The sequence below is a fragment of the Aquila chrysaetos genome, chromosome 17, assembly GCF_900496995.4.
Source record: "Aquila chrysaetos chrysaetos chromosome 17, bAquChr1.4, whole genome shotgun sequence".
Lineage (NCBI taxonomy): Eukaryota > Metazoa > Chordata > Aves > Accipitriformes > Accipitridae > Aquila > Aquila chrysaetos.
Window position 1 is genome coordinate 2,247,833 of NC_044020.1, and position 17,803 is coordinate 2,265,635.

The window sequence follows — 17,803 nt, forward strand, 5'->3', positions numbered from 1 at the left end:
AGTGTTTCCTCTGCCCCACTTCCACGGTCGGGATAGCACCAGGCTAGCTGGCAGTAGGTTTAGGAGGTGGTGTAACTCATAGCTATCATCCAGGCCACCTCCAGCTGCAGCCAGCATGGAGGTAGACACCGCATTCCCTGCACTACCTCCCTCGTGCACTGCCAAACCGGTGGGACACCGGCTCCGACCACCTCCATCTGGAGCATCTTTTGTGGGCGGTAAAGCTGGGACGGTGACACGATGCTGCTTTTCCATGTAGGGAAGTGCTGGGTTAGCGGCCGCTGCTGAGGTGCAAGAAGAAGACGTCTAAGAAAGACTAATGCCATTAGGTGAGCAGCCATGAGACGGAGCCTCGCCGACAGGAATAGCAGCAAGCCAGCTTTATCTAGGCTGAAGTGAGTCCTGTTGACGTGTGAAAGGAACAACTTGGTCCCTGTGGGGGTGGGAGTTTCAGGGCAGGTAAATAACCGTGTCCCAAGTGATTATCCACTCAGCGGGAATGGCACCAGACGCGTGTACATTTTCCTTTTTTAAATAGAGAAAACCCCCTTATGTAAAGGAATCAAAGGTAAGGCAGAAGGACAAGCCACAGCCCCTGGGTGCCACTAACGAGGGTGTTGGAGCACGTGGTAAGGCAGGCATGACTCCCTCACCCCGCTGCAGCGGTGGATTTCTAGACTCAGAGAGGACAACCTTCCCTGGCATGCTTAAACCACTCCTAATCTGCTTTAGGACTGGATTTTTTTATAAACACCCCTGGCCAAAGCCTTTTCTTCCGGTTTCCTGAACTGCTTCACCTCAGAGGCCCTGGGGGAACCTGCGACTACAGCGAGGGATCAAAAACTAAGCAGAGGGTGACAGGGAAGGCAGCTCATGGGACCATCAAAATAGGCATTTCATTCCAGCCCAGACTGACTACAAATTAACGGGTAACGGGCGAAGCCTGCAGGACCCATAAAGCCATTTAAACCCAGTGGGGGAGTGGGGACACGAAGGAAAGGGTATCATTCTAGATGCTCCCAAGGCAAGAGCAGTAAATGATGAGCAAAATAAAGCTGCTGAAGGATGTCAGGTTAAGAATAGACATAAGAACTGGAAAGTGGAGGGGAGACAGTAAACCCCATGGGGCTGTGCCCTGTCCCACCATGGCTCACACCACTGTTGTTAGCTCTGATTGTGAGCCAGTCACAGCAGTGACTTTGGGCTTTTTCCTAATCAAACCCACTTTGAAACATCCCAGATCAGACTAAGCACCACGACAAACCCCAGATGCAAAGCTCTGGGAGAACGAGAAGCAGCAGCAAGGGTGATGGAGCCCTGTAGGCATTCATTCACTGCTCCGCAAGCTTGCGTTCTCCCCTCCACACAAGGTAAGATCACCACTTCTGCTCTGCTCGGCCAAGTTGCTCTGCAGCTCTTTCCCCAGCAACCCCAAACCCCCGTGCCCCAGACCGGGTTTTTCTTATTCACCAATATCCCCTCCAAGAAGCCTCACAACTTTCCAGAGGTCCGAAGCATGAAACCAACTGCCCTTGTCAGCACCAGGCATGTCACCAGAACAAGGTCCCCTCTGTTTCTTTGTCACCAGTCAACGTTTCCCACTAAGCCTCCTGCTCTTAAATCTTTTCACAAAAGCACATAAAGGCCCTTAGGGCACAAGATCTCACTACAGACGGTGCTGTAAGATACCCAGCCCTCTTTCTTCCCCTCCATCAGTCAGGTTGCAAAAAACCTGGCTACGCCGCCTTCCACTTTGGGTTGTTGGCTTTCAGGCAGCCTCCGCTGAAGCGTTTTCTCTGTTCCTCTTAACTGCTCCGTATTTTGGCACAATTAACAGCTCTGAAAGAGGATCAGGGACTTAAGCATCAGCTCAAGCTTGTGATGCAACAGCTGAGCTGTGGGGAGAAGCTGGCCCTGGAGGGGTGCAAGGATGCCACCAGGCAGGACTGAGGCAACTGGTGGCTTTACAAGGCTGGTGTTCCCCTGGGAAGCCAAGAGGCAGAGAAGCTGGTATTACACGGAGGACCGGCCTTGCTACAGCATTTATAAGCCTCCTCCTCTGGAAACCTGTGCTGCAGTGACCACCGCAGCTTGGCATAGAGATTGATTATCCACCACTATGAGCAAGAAAAACAATGGCCAGCACATGACACCCATTCTCCCATCATGATATTTTAAGATTAAAACCAACAGAGGATGAGCAAACAAATCTCTAAAGAAAACCCATGAAGGGCAGGAAATGAAATGTCACATTTTTCTTTATTAGAGACAACAGTCAGTACATCAGAGTCCGTTTAAATCTTCCAGAGCAGCTTGACCACGGATGGCTTTCTTCCAGGCACCCACAGAGATGACGAAGCTCCAAAAACAAATCAAAGAGAAAAAACAAAACAAAACAAACATCTCGATCATAAATTAATGTCCTTAAATAACTTCTCTCGCTACCACTAGAATGTAATGACAGACAAGTCAAAACCCTTGACTGAGCAGCACACCACTCCTGGCAGTTGTGCTGCCCGCTAAAAGAGAAAGTGCCATCTGCATCTGGGATCAGCCCACAAGGGTGGAGGGAGAAGAGAAAAGGAAGGAGGAAAGAAGCAGCCTCACTTACCTTGGTTTTCCTTTCCCCCCTTCCCTTGTGCCGGGGAATGGGACGTTAGCTACTGCTGCTGGCTGGCCCAGAGGCAGCACAAAATGGTTGCGCAGAGAGGAGAGCAGGAGGTGGTACTTTATTCCTGCTTTGCACTAAAAAAATCTCAAAGCCTCTGCCTTCAGGCAATGTTTTCCTCTCCGTACGCTTTCCTGTCTCTCCTCTTAAGTTTAAGGATGGGACATTTCCTTTGTGGTTCTGAGGTGGCTCCTCCTGGCACCTGCACAAGGAAAGCGTGTGCAGGACTGGCTGCACATCCTCAAGAAGGACGTATTGTCCATCGCAAGGAGCTCTAAGAGAGGTGAATGATGGAACGGAACAGCTTTGCTGTTATTCCCAGGAACCTGTCTGCCTCGGACAAGCACATTCACCTCAGCATCTCTGCCAAGCAGGGGGGCTCCTGAACCAGGTCCCTCCTTCCCACAGGGAAAGGCAGAGCCACATCCTGCAGGATTCTAGCCCTGGGATGTAGCTACAGAGTGTGCACATGGTGCTGGCTGTGCAGGAGCTCAAGGACTTTGAAGAGGATGGTAGCCAGGGGAAAAGACTTCTAAATCTTTGCAGCAGGGTTGCAGCAGCCCAGCATACCAGCGCCTGCTTTGAGAGCTTCCACCAGCCCCTTGGTTGCGGGGGGGTGACCAAATCACGTATGCCACCACTGGTTCTAGCAATCTGTTTGGACTTGCTCCAATTTCTTAGAGAGCTGGGAGTGGTGGGAGTGATCATCCTGCAAAAATCAGTCCTGCAGCCCATGGGGACAGATGGAAAAGACAGAGGAAGATTAAAACAGGCCAGAGAATGGGAAGCTTGAAGACAGCGAGCAGTGGGGTGAAGGAAAACAATGCTGGTGCTAAGACTTTCCTGTAGCACACGGGGAGGACAGAAGGGGGCTGTTCTCGCCATTTGTAATCATCTCCAGATGTTTAACTGGCTTCCACGTGCCAGAGGGGAGCAGTGCACCCCACATGCTCAGCAGTGCCCTGTCTGCATGCAGAGTCACATGGCGGTGCGGTTGGCGATTTTCCTCCCCATTCCTCAGTACCCGAGTTGGGGAGCAGAAATCTCTGAGGGAAAAAGGAATAACTGGGCAAACAAGCAAGGGAAGAAAGAGGAAAGCAGAGGTTGGTCCCAATCCAACCAGCTACCCCCACCCAAAGCAGAGGAGGAATCCCAGGCTGGACATACACAGAAAGTCATGGAGGATGAATTGCCATGTGAAATACATGTTTTTCTAACAGTCTGCAAAGTCTTTCCTCTGGCCATGCCGGCACGCTCAGGCATCATCAATGAGCTTTTCACCATTTGTGTCCTCCTTCCCGCTACCCTCTCTCTCACTTCCTCCTTCTTCTTCTTCTGCCCCGTCCGTGTACGTGTCCTTCTGCCCATAGTTGAGAGTAGTTCGGGCAAGGTCCACCTCAATGGGAAAGACGTCCGCATCTCGGAGCACGGCGTAGCAGTCGTCGTAGTACTTGGACATCGTGGAGACAAAACGCTGGAGCTGGAACACGATGTCCTGCACTGTAGCAGAGACATGTTGGGAACAAATCAGGTGAAAACCCCCTTCCCAAACAGTGTGAAGGCTGCGATCAAGCCTCCCTTGCCAGCGTTAGATACAGTCTCCTATGCATTAATCCCTTTTGGCCCCTGAGGGAGGATGTCTCAGGCACAGCCACAAAAGGGTTCTTCAGCAAAGACTTCTAAGCCGAGATGAAGGAGCATGAAGGCCAAAGCCATGTCTGCCTGACCTCTTCAGGTGCTGGACACAGCAGTGGTACTCACCGTGTTTCTGGTCCAGGAGCTCTATTTTCTCTAGCACGTCCTTCCTCATCTTGGCAAAGCGTGTGCGAGCCTCCTGCCGGCAACGTAGGATAAGGCGGTATTCATAGTTCCCAGTGCTGACCCGGTAGAGGGGTTCACCCAGAGCCTGCCAAAAACACAGCGCCATTTTAGAGGCTCTCACAACAGTGATCGTACACAGAGTTTGCCTACCGATGCAGACTCACAATGACCTTGCGTTATTACAGCCCTCTCAAGCTCACTGGAGCTGCAGTCAGGAAGCATGGAACACAAGGAATGCTGAGCCATGTCAACAACTGGCAGTCAATAGGGCCATTCTGAAGGCCAAATACATGCCAACCACAGTAAAAAAAGCATCACTACTAAGCAAAGACAAAAGTTCAGGCACCTTTCAACCCAGCATGGAGAAGTGGCATGGCTTCTTATCTGAACTATTAAGACAGGCACTATGAACAAACAAGTCTATGGTCTGAGGGATATATTAATTTATATCAATCACACAAAAAATTCTGCCCTCCTCTGCAAGCTTCACCCTATATGGATTGCGTAACATGCTATACATCTACACAGGGAGCCCTGTGGTATCTACAACCATCCAGACACAACGCTTGAAACCAGTAGGGAGGGACCTATATGTTGTCCCACAAAATAGTTTTGAGAGAAAGGGGTTAGATCTGTCAGCAAAACAGCACTCTTCTCTTGCACCTGTAAACATAACATACATAAAAATCTGTGTTATGGACTATGGCTTGGTAATGCACGCAGTATGCGCCAAAACCCAAAGATGTTACTGTGCTGGGCAAGACTGGGCTTCTTTCCTTCCCATTTAGCAGGAAGGATATAATTAAATGTTGTGTTAGGAAAGCTTTATTCCTTCCTGGCACTGGGAACTGGGCATTCCAAAAATTCAAATCCCTGCTCTGAAATCAATACCTAGGATAAAACAAGATCTTCATGCAGGGAAACTGGGCATGCAGGGGACACCTTTAGCTATCTTAAACAGAGCTCTTAAGGATTACGGTTGTAAAACTCTAAATCACCCAGCAAACTGTCACTGGAGAATGTTGCCAGGTTTTTTTTTGAGTCTTCTGATTTTAAATTACCTATTTTTAGGAAAAACCCTATTCTTAAGAGAGATCCTTTAATCAATTTTCCTCAACTACAAATGCAGCTTTCACATGCATTTTCCTAGAGAAGCTAAATTTCCATTTCTCAGAAACAAGTCCAGAATTAATGATAAGCTGTACACTACACACAAATGGAATCTGTGAAGATAACACCTTAATCCTCCTTACACAAGCTAATAGTACTTAAACACTGAGACAGGCAACCACCAAGCAAACAAGCTGCAGAGGAGACGTCTGGTCCCTCTACTGTTCCACAGCACCAGTGATTCATGACAGTTATTGGCAGTGTTTCCTAGGTAGCGTTTAAGGATCTCCAATTTCTAATATGTTAAGAACAAATGTGTGTAATTCTTAGGATGCATTCACTAGTTCGGGTGCACACAGGCACAAGAGTGCTTTTGCAATTATAAGGCAGTGTGCATAGGGAAGCTGCAGAAACAGAGTATGCAGTTGTCATTGCCACAGTAGCGGTACTCACAATGCAGCTGTACTCTTCATCGTCCATCTCTTTGACTTTCAGGCAGTAAGACTTTGCAGAATTTAAAATGAAAAAAAAAAAAGCAAAACAAGAAGTAAATATTAAGAATTAGAAGCAATTTCATCATCACCCATAGCCACAGGGTTGTACCATTTCAAGCCTTCCTTCAATGCTGCAGCTAGGGACACTGGGGAAAGCACAGTGGGATCAGAGTATATTAAACATCTCAGGTGGAAAGAAAATCTATTTAGAGAAAGATGGGGAGAGAAAACGGTGGGGGAGAGAGAAGGTGCTTATTATTTATATTACAGGAGCAAATACTTTAGATAAGTATAACGTAAGTAAGAGAAAAACACTGCATTCATCTACTGTTTGGGAAAACGGTACCAGAAAAGTATGAGGAGGCAATAAATAAAGAGCAGGGAAAAAAAGATGAATTGTGGGAAGGATTGATGTGGGAAGAGATGCTGCCATATTCACTTGCCTTAGGGCTGCAGCTCCAAATACTTCTCTCAGCTGGTAAAAGGAAATAGATTCCTACAGTTACAGAACAGATGCACTTAACAACCCTACCCTTTTTGGGTGTAGAAAACAAGGGGTGAGTGGAATGGGGGAGGAAAAAAAAAGGCATTATCTAAATGTAAACAAGTATGACTTGACTGTTGTTTACTTTGGCTAAAGAAAGACGATCCAAAACTACCTGAAAAATATGGACCAGAGAGATATTTAGGGGAGTTCAGGAGCATAAGTTGCATAGGAGCTCTTTAGAAATAAATCAAGAAATTAATTCGGTCATGTAGAAAATAAGTCATCTGGATTCTGGGGGATCTTTCTTACTAGTGAGAACTATTAGGTTAAAAGCAGGTGTCTGAGTCTGAGTAATCTGGCAGTAGACAAAGAATTGGAAAAAAGAACGCATCCTTGCATGGATTGTGGAAGGATGGATACATGATCCTATATGCTATATGTGACTTTCAGGCTATGATTCTATGAAACTTAATTTCAACCAGCACTCAAAAAAAAAAGGAAGCAGCTCACCAAATATTCAAACTTGACATCCAGGTATTTTTTGATAGTCAGCCTTGTGTCAGGAATGGCTTTATTTAGATACGTATTCAAGTCAGTAAGCATCTGCAAGGGAAACATCCTGTTGCTGAATGTAAGACCAAAAAGCATGACTACAATTCATCAAGTGCAACCTTCTAACCAGCATAGGTCATAAGACTGCCTCGAGTTAACTCTTTTTTGAACTAGAGCATATTTGACAGAAAATGTTTGATCTTGACTCAGAATTGCCATGGTTAGAGCATCCGTTACTGTCACTGGCAAGTGGTTCCAGTGTTAGAAATGCGTGCCTCGCTTCTAGTCTGAATTCATCTTCTTTCAACTCATCTTCTTTCATTTTCAATTGGTCCTGGAAACTGCTCTCCCTGATTCAAAGGTCTGCTACCCAACACTGTCCATCCAACATGGCACTGAAAGTGATGCCCAAATCAACATCTAATCCTCTCTTTGCTAAACTAAGTGGACAGATCCCCTGGAGACTCTCACTCAAATATATTGATTGAAATCCTTAAATTGTTCCTGGACTGCTTAGCTAAACTCTTTTAAATTTAGTGGTATCTTTTAATTATGGGTACCGATATCAGGGAAAGGGCTCTATGGACTACACTGATCAAACTACCCCCTCATACCCAAAAGAAAAGGAGAGGAACATACTCATGTGCAAAAGTGAAAGGGACAAGACTGATATATTCACTACATTACCTCTTACGTTCTTTATGAAGAGAGTTCCCTGAAGGAAAGCAAAGACAGTTCTTCCTACAATGAATGATTTATAAGACCACACCTTCAAATACACGCTTCTCTCTTTCTAGATTCCCCTCTCCTCCAGACCTTTAACTACTACGGTTAAATTCTTTACCGGCTTAATTGTTTTCAGGAGGTGAATCCCAAACTTCTCAATGTTGCGGTGGGCATCAGCAAATTTCACAAAGGCTTCACTGGCAGCTGGTTGTGGCTCCCGTACACCAATGACAGAGAAAACGTCTCCAAATGCTGGGTGAGGGTAAAAAATAAAAACAGATGAAAGAAAAGGTTGACCCTGGAGAAGAATCTTGCCTCCAATATTACCACTCCTTCCCATAACCTTGCAATTAGCTGGGGAATGATGCCACATATTCCCCAAAGACCAGAGGCTGGCAGGGCATTTCTTCAATGTCTCATGTGAAAGACAGGGCCTGTGTTAGCACCATGACCGCTAATGCCAGGAGGGCAGTCCTTCCAAGCTCATTTCTGCAACACTTAAGTTTTCTTTGGGTGAGGGAATCGCACATCAAAGCACAGACTAAAACTCCAGAAACTGGAGGTCAAAGATTTCTGCTCCCTTCACTCGGATTCTTTACCTCTGTGTGTCTGGGATAGCTCAAAGAAAGCCCTGAGAAGACTCTTGGTGTGTTCTGTCAAGCCTGTGATGGAAGCCAGAAAAAGCATTTAAGTCATTTCACTGAAACATAACGGAGGCATCCTTCCCTCCCATCTGGTGTCTGATGCAAGACACAGTTTACCTTTGTATAACTCTGCAGTCCTCTCTAGCTCCTCCAGTCTCTTCACCAGTCCATCTAAATGGAAACAAGAATGAATACAGAATTACAACAGTCAAATCCAGGACATGGTTAAGACCTGACCGACTGGAAAAACACCAGTTTCATATCTTTGGTACAAATTTCCCTCATCTCTGAATGCCTGTCCCCTGGCCCAACATGGGAAGCTTTTAAAATAACTACAAACTTATTTTACAGTGTGGGGTCATCAGCTATTGGCATTCACTAAGTGGGTCCCCACTTTAAATTGATTGGACCTTAGCTAACATTTAAATGGCCCCAATGACAGGATATATCACTCAGGAAGGGCAGAGGCAATCACAACAGTGATAGCAGAAGGAAAGAATTATGAAGGAATAATGTGGAACATGCAAGTAACAATAAAAAGTAGGTAAGCACAAGAGGGTAAGTGTGCCCTTAAGAAAATGTTCTCCTGGACAATACTTACCATTGCAAAGTATGGCTCGGCTTAACCCCAGCGCATCCGCTGTCCCTGAGCTCATGTTCTCTACCAGTCGATGCTTTACCTTCTTCAGTACTAAAAACCAAAAGAGAGTGGCAAACCAGGATCAGGGTCATTTCCGTGGGCATGAAAAGCTCACTAGCATACTTCACTGGTTTCTCAGGCACTGAATAAACTGAACTTAACTCACTATTGAGATAGCGAGCAGAAAAAGAATACCATAGAAACCAGATGTTTGGTCCAGCTGTACATAGCTCATCTTCTATCTTGCCTATCTGTTCTGCTCTCACATCCTATATACTTCAATCAATAGAGCTCCAGCACTTCTTTTGGAAGACTATTCCAATCAATCACTTTGCTATAAGCTACCTATCACGATATTCAGAATGAAACTTTGCTTATGCTACTTGCTGTGTTACTTCAACTGAAGTCAGGAGATGAGGCTGAAAGCAAGACAAATAGGTTTTAAGGTTCAAAGTTATCCCTTTGCTTACTTGTATCTTTTGGATCTTAGTTAAACCCTTTTGTCATTCCTTGACGGAATTCATTTCTGTCTTTGGTGGTCATACCCTGCAAATTACTAGAGACAGTTATGCCCTCTTTGGAATCAGATGACTCAGCTACATTTATTTAGAGGCAAACTTGCAGGGATGCCAAGTGCCTGCAGCTCCCAAGAACGCAGCTGAAGCCACAGTGTTCAGCATCTCTGGAAAATACCACATTCTCACCACACTTCTGTTTCCCCAGAAATCCATCTCACTCCTCACAATTTTCCTGACCCCCTGCCAATTCATTAGCACCTTAATCATCAAGAAAAGAAATGAAAGCAAAAAGAATAGATAGATTTTTTTAGGAAAGTGAGAAAGGTAGACCATATAAAGGAGACAGCTGTGTAGCCTTAGTTCAAAACACACACTTTGTTTTAGAATAAAGCCTCCCCTCTCTCCTATAAAATTTATGGTTGTACAAAGCTCAGTGTAGATAGGTACTTCATCACTGTTCTCCAAGCTGAGAAACTGCAACCAGTGTCTTTCAGTAGACACATTTCTGTGTACAGCTGAAAACCTCAATAGGTCAGCATAACTTACATGGATTAAAAATAAATACATTAAATTATTATCTAGTTGAGTTTCATCATCCATGCTAAACACAGCACAGGAAAAACAAGCCTCCCGCAAAAACAGTCAAGCCTCAATTTAACTTTCAAGACTATTTCAAGAAGTCAGGGAAGGATTTTAATTGCCTTTGACAGTATCCATTTGAAAATGACTGAGTTAAGAGGAGGAATGGAACCAGAATTTTACTTTGGTTTTAACTGGGACCAATCTTTCACCCATCCATGTCATTTTAACACTCTAGGGAGAAAAAAACCAGTCTTACCGATATCCAAAGACTTTCCCTGCTTTGGGTCGGCCTGAAGCTTGTTGTAGTGTATCGTCACTTCTCCCTGTAGAAAGAGCAAATCCAAAACTGCTGTGCTGGAAGCACGTAGCAGTGGCTTTCTTTACCAATGGACAGTAAACTGTAAATTACAACCCAGAAGCTCCAGTGGCCCCCTCCTACCTCTCACCTTTACCATCTGTATCATCTTGGCCACCTCCACCTTGGTCTTCCCTTTGACGGACTTCCCATTCACTCCTGTGATTTCATCACCAGCTGCTACGGTGCCATCTAAGGCTGCTGGAGTGTTATCAAATACCTAGCGGACAAGAGAAAGAGCACAGGTAGTCTGGAATCAAGAGGAAGAGAAAGGTGAATGCAGGGCTGAAGAACAAAAAAGGGACAATTACATTCCTCCTATTTAACTCAGTTGTATTTTGTTCATGGTGAAGCCGCGGTTTTTCCCCTTTCCTAACTAAGAGGTGGGCTGATCATCTTGTTCCCTCAGGAAGTTCTTGCCTCCAGGATGTACCTTCTCAAGCATAGGATTTCTTGATGCTGAGAATGTCACACCCTTCCCCTGTGAATTCTAACACGCTCTCCAAGGAGAAGGATAATGTCAGAAGTCTTAATTTAATTCTTCCATGCCTATTAGGTACTAGGGTAAGGAAATCTTATTCACTGGAAAGTGAGATGATGTCTTCCACTTCGAGAAAAACAAATAGCATAGGACTCTCCATGCTGTCCATCTCTCAGGCCAACACTGCTTTACAAAGATGGTTTATTCTTCCTCCTGGAATGCCCACCTGGACAATGTAGAGACAGGGGCAGTACTGTGCTCCTCCCCCAATGCTGATCCCAATCAGGTTCTGAGAGTCCTTCTTCAGGGTCACTGTCCCAGGTACAGTGGGGATCCCCCTAGAATGAGAAAGGGGGAATGAGTAACTGAACACAGTAGGCAGAGCTGCATGTGTATGAAACAGCCCTGGTATCTGAGTCGATACAAACTGAAAACATAACGGGCACCGCACATTTGAACTCATCACATTATCTCCGCCATAGAGTCTATTGGCACGGGCCAGCAGAGAGACCTTCTGGGCTATCTTTTTTGAGACTGCATGCAAGGATTAAGGGTGCAGGAGACACCCTCATCCATCGCTAGGCACTGAGGAAACGCTATCGCGTTTTAGAGAGTGTTTCATCTGCTCTTAGTGCTGGAGTGAGAGGAAAACTTGCACAGCACAAATGAGATGCAAGACAAGGGCTCCATGTTAAATTAATTGCTAAGCTCATAAAATCTTTTACTTGCTCAGGAAATGCCAGTGTTCTCCTCCTTACAGACCTAAGGAGTCCAGAGTTTCTCCACTTCTTCTTGCCTCTTATTATCTTTCCTCCATTACAAATATTTTTTTCTCTAGCTAAGGTCACTAATTTAGAGAAGATTTGCCAGCACTGCTTTGCAATCAGAAATGCAGGGTAGTCATTGCAGAGCAACAGAAAGTGTTCTCCTTTGCTCACCAGCACAGTGATGCCTCATCCCCGGTCCCCAGAGGGAGCAAGAAATCAGGAGTGAACAGCAAGTCTGACTCTTCAGCACACAGCATCAGGAGCAGGTAAATTTATCCACTCCTATTAGGTCTTGGCTGCAAAGACTATTTCTATTGTTAGCAAAAAGGAAAAGACAAGTTAAATACTCACAGCTTATCTTCCTCAATATCATAGTCCAAATCTGCAAACATTTTTTTGGTTAAGCGGAGCCTGTGAGTCTGAAAATGCTTATTCCAAATTCCCTGTGAAGGAAGAACAGAATAAACCCCAATAAACCAGTGATTTCAACAGAAAACTGCAGAGAATCAACCTGTCACCCTTGTCGATCCCCTTCCTTTTTTTTTTTTTGAACGTCACATCGTGGTCTCTGTTCTTATATCAAAGGTGAAAACCATGTCAAGTGTCTCTGATTCCCTGCTGTGAATGAGACAGGAGAAAGTCCTCGAGTTTGAATGCTGCATGTTTCAAAACCCACACGCGTGCGGTATTTCCAGAGAACAAAACATGGTCCTTCCTGGAAGCTGCTTCTTCACACTCTCTACCTACACCATGACTGCTAAAGATATTTACAGTTTTACCCCCTCCATCTGTTAAAACATCTCCGTTTTCTTCTTGACTTCATAGCAAGTTATGTCACTTTTTGACGTTCCTCTCCCATCTCAGAAGGCTACGCAAAGCTTTTTGCGACTCCTTTTCCCAAAAAGCCTCATTATTCCCCCATGCGCAAGCCCCCCCCCCCCGCCGGCCCCCCCCGTTTCATTTTCTCTTTAATTTCGGACAATAACTAGCAGACACGTTTTGGTTTCTCTCATCCTTCGGCAGCACCAAAGGCACGGTGATGCTGCCCCATACCGTGGCGGCCGCCTTCCGCGCCGGTTTACCGCCACATCCAACCCCACCGACCACCGGTGGGCGAAGGGCTTCACCGACAGCTCCCCTTTGCCGCTGCCTGCCGCCACCGCGACCGCCGCCATCTCCCGCCCCCTCACCGGCCCGGACCCGCGGCCCACCGGGGCCAGGGCCCGGCATGGGAGCCTCGGCGTTGGGCCACAGAACCGGGAGGTGTGTGGGGCGGGCACCGGGCACCGGACCGGCCGTTTTGGGGGGGGGGGTTCGCCCTGACAGGGCCCGGGGCGGGGGGGGGACGACGGGGAGCGCGACCCCCGCCCTGACAGAAACCGTTGCCGGGGCAACGGCGGGAGGGGGGGGGGGCGGCCGTGAGGGGGTCCCGTGGCTCACCGGAAGTAGCCGCCTGGCGCGCGGCCCCCGCCGCTGTCAGCCCGCCGACACGTCACCGCCGGGAGCCAGCCCGGAAGCACCCCGAGCGCCGGGCGGAGCTCCGCCCCTCCCTCCCCACCCGCGCCGGCTCGCGCCCGCGTTGCCATGGGGACGGAGACGCGCGGTGGGGGGGGCGGGGCCAGCTGGGGTCCTGCCGCCATCTTGAAGAGCGGCGAGGCACTGAGAGAGAGTGTCCTCCGGGTCTGTCCCGTCTGTCCCCTCCGTTCCCCCGAGGCTTTCGGGTCCCTCCGGCCACCGCGGCGTGCAGGGAAGGAGGGCTGGGCCGTAAGGTGGAGCCCGGGCCTGCAGCCTCCAGCCGGGGTTTTGGGTGATGTCTAGCTCCGCTTTAGGTTTCTGAGGTACCCCGGTCACCGAGGGGCACCGGGAGGCAGAGCCTTGGGGCTCGGTCAGTCGCGGAGGGGGAGCTGCAGTGATGGCAGCAGCTGAAGAATAGGATGGGAACCGCTGGGTTGAACAGGTTTCACAACACAGCATGAAACAGCAGCGCCATGGCTCGTCCTACTGCTGTTATTAGTGGATCGTGGCGAGCTATCAGCTGTTCAGTCACCAGGAGGGGCACCCAAAGTGTGCCCACCTGGAGGAAAAGATGCTCTCTTGCACTTGTCGCTTGGAAAAATACAGAGCTGTTACCTATGGAAGGTGATGTATCCTACACAAATACACCCAGCACTGGCCTCCCACAGGAGGGAGCGTTTCAGAAAGATGTTTGTGAATGTGAACACGTCACGAACTGATGATTCAGATGACAGCAGAGACACAAAGAGCTTTGAAACTGGTTGGCACAATTGCCCCTACTGCTGGCAGGCCAGCAGCGACCTGTGGAAACAGTGATTTGGAAGCCAGTCAGCACAGCTGCATGCAAAACCACTGTGCTACCATGTGTATGGCAGGATCACCAAGCTTCCACGTGTTTTTCTCCTCTGCGATGTGTGTGTGGGGGGGTAGTGGTTGGGTGTTCAGATGAATTTTCTGCCTCCATCAAGATAGCACCATGACTGGGAGAATGCTTTAATTTCCCAGAAGAATGTGGTCGCCTGTTGCATTATGTGTCATCTCTTCCAGCCACTGCTGGCTTCTGAGCAATTACCAGGCTGCCAAACCTGACTTATTGATGCAGATCAAAAAAAAAAAAAAAAGAAAAAAAAATTGCAGTCTTTGAACTGAAAACTCCTCCATGACCAGGAACAAGGACTAGCTGATGATGATGACCTCTCTTGCTGGCTGAGAGGGTGGTTAGTGTTTGCAGTGTGCGGCCCTATGAACCTCTCAACTGCATACATCAAAACACCGACTGAAGCCACCCACAATGCTGGAGTACAAGGGCAAGAGCGTGTTGTTAATAATCACTTTGAAGTCCTGGGTCTAAGAGGTGATTTATTTATGAAGGGAAGCTGAATGAGAAATGCAGTCCTTCAAGTGGGAGCTCTCTGAAGAGAAGAGACTGACGTCTTGACCCTGGGCACTGACAGGAATTTTACATCAGTGAAGCACTAGAATTGATGAGCCAGGCCCTGATCTCTGCACGTGAGGAGGTCGCTGGGGCTCAGCAGTGCAACGGCACTTGACTGTGGCTGAGGATGATACAGAGAAGACAGAGCCAAACTCTTCCCAGGGCTTTTGCACAGCAAAAGACAAAAGGCAAGGGTTGCAAGTTGCAGCACGAAATTCCGGTGCTATGAACCACTATGACGGTGGGTAAGCACTGTTACAGCAGCCCAGAGAGGTGTTGGAATATCCATCCCTAGAGACAGTGAAAATTTAACTGGACAGATTCTGCAATGTTGTGGTTCTGAGAGAGACCTTGCAACATTTGGAAATGTTTATCTGTGTAATTCTCTTTCAAATTCTTGGATCAAAACAACCGTTCATAACTTTCTTCTTCTTCTTAGAATACTTACTCTGAATGCATTTTTTTGAAAAATCTGTCCCCCTGTCCTCCTCAGAGCGTATAACTTTGCTATTGACAGCTAGGGGCTAATGTATTTGTGATACAGTTACATTGCAGCCCCCGCTGAAGTCCAGCCCCTGGCTAGCTGGGCACTGCTGAACACAGAGGAAACCCTGCATAACCCTCCCCAAAGGTGACAGTTAATACAGGCAAGAGCTGTTGAAGCAAATGTCAAACAGCAGGTCATCAGCAGAGGCAGAAGTCAGGCCTGCTGTCTGTGCCATGCCACGGCAGGACTGCTCCGTGCAGTGGGTTAGGGGTCTGGGAGTCCCACACTATCCCTTTGCTGTCTCCCACTTCGTGTCCAGTGGCTTTGCAGGGTCACCCCGGAGGAGGTGACCACCAGGCCGGCCAGCTGGGCTTCATTTCTAAGGGGGGAGCTCCACCGTGTGGGCGCTGCTGAGAACTTCTGCTGCAGGAAGGGGGCCTGGATTCAGGCGTACTGAGTTTGCAGCGGTGGGATATTTCTCCTATATTACAGCAAGGGGGAAATAAAGTTTCCCCCACACCTAGAACACCTGCATAACATAAACCATTTGGTTGTGCCCAAGGGGATTGCTCAGGTCCTTGTGCATGGCTGGGCAACAGACTGTTTAAAAGAAGTCCTGGGACCTCATTTCTCCTGCATCCACTTCTACTACTGGAGCCGCAGGGGAAAAGAACAAGCAGCAAATGTCTCCTTTCCTGGCAGCTCCTGCCATTAGAAAGACAGACAAGGGGCAGAACTGGCCTGAGGTAAAAAACCAGACCTGCTGACACTGACAAGTCCAAAACCTGTAGGTCTGATGTGCCTTGTTTTTGTGCTGCTCCACTGATGTGTGTGCATTCTGTATGTCCTTCAGTATGTCCCTGAAGCATCAGCCTTTGTATATGTGTGCTGACTGACCCTGCCTTTTGTGTAAAGTCACTCCAACATGTCCAAGATTGATTGGATTCTCGCTGCGTGAGATGGAGAATGAATCTGCATATGCCCTGAAGCCTGTCTCAATATTAGAAATCCAGCCGATTGCCTCCTCCCAAGGGAAAAAGTAATGAATTACTGATGAAAATGGTTATCTAAAATCCAAAAAAAAAAATAAGGCTAGCCAGTGTGTAAAAAAAAATCCTAGGAGGCTGTTCATTTTCAAGAATAGGTCTGATCAATTGTTGTATCAAAAATTTGAAAGGCAGCTTTATCCTGAAAAGTGGGCTCACTGCTTACCATCTACCAACACAGCTTGGATCGAGGGGGCTCAGTTTGCAAGTACAGACATTTTTCCACCCCCAAATAGACAACGCATGAAAAGTCAGCCCAGGCTCTGAGAGTCAAACTCCCTTCTGCTTGTCTTTCATCACGTGTAATAAGGAGTCTGCAAGCAGATCACACGTTGTATGACTAGTTAGCTTCTTGGCACTCAGATGCATTTCTCTGTACTGGGCCTGTGCTGAATCTCTTGTGTTTCTGGCTGCTTTTCTGCTACTGTTGTCAGCGTCAACACAACTAACACTGAACTAACATCCTCCTCGATTGTTGTCCCTCGAGCCACGTTGTCTGGTTTGGGGGGAACTTTCAGTGGGTAAGTGTGGGGATTGTATTCCCTGCCCACCACTCCACAACCTGCCTGCCCTGTCCCTGCCCCACTTCTGCTGGGTGCTCCAGACCCCTGCAGGGGCCTCTACGTGGTGCAGGTGGGAGATGGAGGTGGTGGTGGCCCCATTGAGGTGGAAGAGGGGACAGTCATACACAGGGGTGGTTTATCACATGATGGGGTGGGTGTTAGCTGTTAGCACTTGCATCCTGGGGCTACCAACTCAGAGAGGAAGGAGTGCAAAACATTGAAAATGTGGCTACAAATGACCTGACTGCTTATTTCCCAACCTGTACATCTTACCACTGTTGTATTCAAACTCCTCCCAGAATGAGACGTACCTTCAGTTCATTCTGACAAGCTGGAAATATCCTTCCCCATGGGGGCATCAAGCTCTGAATACTTGCCCCATAGAGTTTCAGCAGGACACAGTACTGCTGTCCTTTGGAGTTCGGGCTGACTTAGTTTGGATGGTGAAATTTCACATTTTTGGGGTGAAAAGCAGTATTTTCATGCATTGATTTTTGTGCATTTTTTTCTTTTGTACCTTTTTTTTTGCTGGGTGTTTTAATTGTCCTTCCTTTGAAATTTCCTGCATTTAGGATTATCAGAAGCTTATCCAGAGGGAAGAAGCCTGGTGAAATGGACAACGCTCCGTGGTAGATGCATTGTATTTCCACATGCACCAAACATGTTTAATTCTCCCCTGACTTTGTCACCACAGATATCTCCTCCTAGTCAAGGAGATAGGTCTCAGGAGCATCTGTTCTTACCTACCACTAATATACTGCTCAGTGTTGACCCCCAGAAGGTACAGCTGTTTCCTATATGAAAGCATTACATGCAAAGGCAGTATTTACAACCCGAAAAAAACCAGCAACTTAAAGCTTAATGTGTTTTCTGAGACCGTGCAGGCGGAAAGCAGGAGCCCTGGCTTGGATG

General features: G+C 47.4%; 1 protein-coding gene and 1 long non-coding RNA gene across 4 annotated transcripts; one reads left to right on the forward strand and one right to left on the reverse strand.

The window, feature by feature from the left end:
• The first annotated feature begins 32 nt into the window (after positions 1 to 32).
• On the forward strand, positions 33 to 2,396 carry LOC115352564. The gene is made up of 2 exons (XR_003927185.1): positions 33 to 395; positions 2,267 to 2,396. It is a non-coding gene; the product is annotated as an uncharacterized LOC115352564 (long non-coding RNA).
• Positions 2,241 to 13,396, reverse strand: PICK1 (protein interacting with PRKCA 1). Of its 3 annotated transcripts, none has more exons than XM_030040960.2 (13): positions 13,286 to 13,396; positions 12,197 to 12,288; positions 11,305 to 11,416; positions 10,689 to 10,817; positions 10,499 to 10,565; positions 9,104 to 9,193; positions 8,620 to 8,673; positions 8,458 to 8,520; positions 7,977 to 8,110; positions 7,091 to 7,183; positions 6,053 to 6,103; positions 4,430 to 4,574; positions 2,241 to 4,168 (listed from the first exon to the last, which is right to left on the reverse strand). In XM_030040960.2, exons 2-13 carry the CDS (start codon positions 12,235 to 12,237, stop codon positions 3,924 to 3,926), a joined length of 1,224 nt encoding a protein of 407 aa, XP_029896820.1. In that variant the 5' UTR covers positions 12,238 to 12,288; positions 13,286 to 13,396; the 3' UTR covers positions 2,241 to 3,923. The 3 variants fall into 3 exon arrangements, 2 of the variants coding, with proteins under 2 accessions (XP_029896820.1, XP_029896819.1); XM_030040959.2 differs by lacking the exon at positions 13,286 to 13,396 and adding an exon at positions 12,899 to 13,098; XR_003927184.1 differs by lacking the exons at positions 2,241 to 4,168; positions 13,286 to 13,396 and adding an exon at positions 12,899 to 13,123 and having other exon boundaries at positions 4,473 to 4,574; positions 6,053 to 6,568.
• Between the last annotated feature and the right edge of the window lie 4,407 nt (positions 13,397 to 17,803).

Excerpts from the sequence above, each read along its gene's own strand:
- PICK1 (XM_030040959.2), bottom strand. The coding sequence starts at position 13,075 with ATGCCGGGCCCTGGCCCCGGTGGGCCGCGGGTCCGGGCCGGTGAGGGG. Across the intron at positions 12,289-12,898 it reads CGCGGAAGGCGGCCGCCACG|GGAATTTGGAATAAGCATTT; the intron begins GTATGGGGCAGC and ends CTTCCTTCACAG. Across the intron at positions 6,104-7,090 it reads ATGTCAAGTTTGAATATTTG|TCTTACTGCCTGAAAGTCAA; the intron begins GTGAGCTGCTTC and ends AATTCTGCAAAG.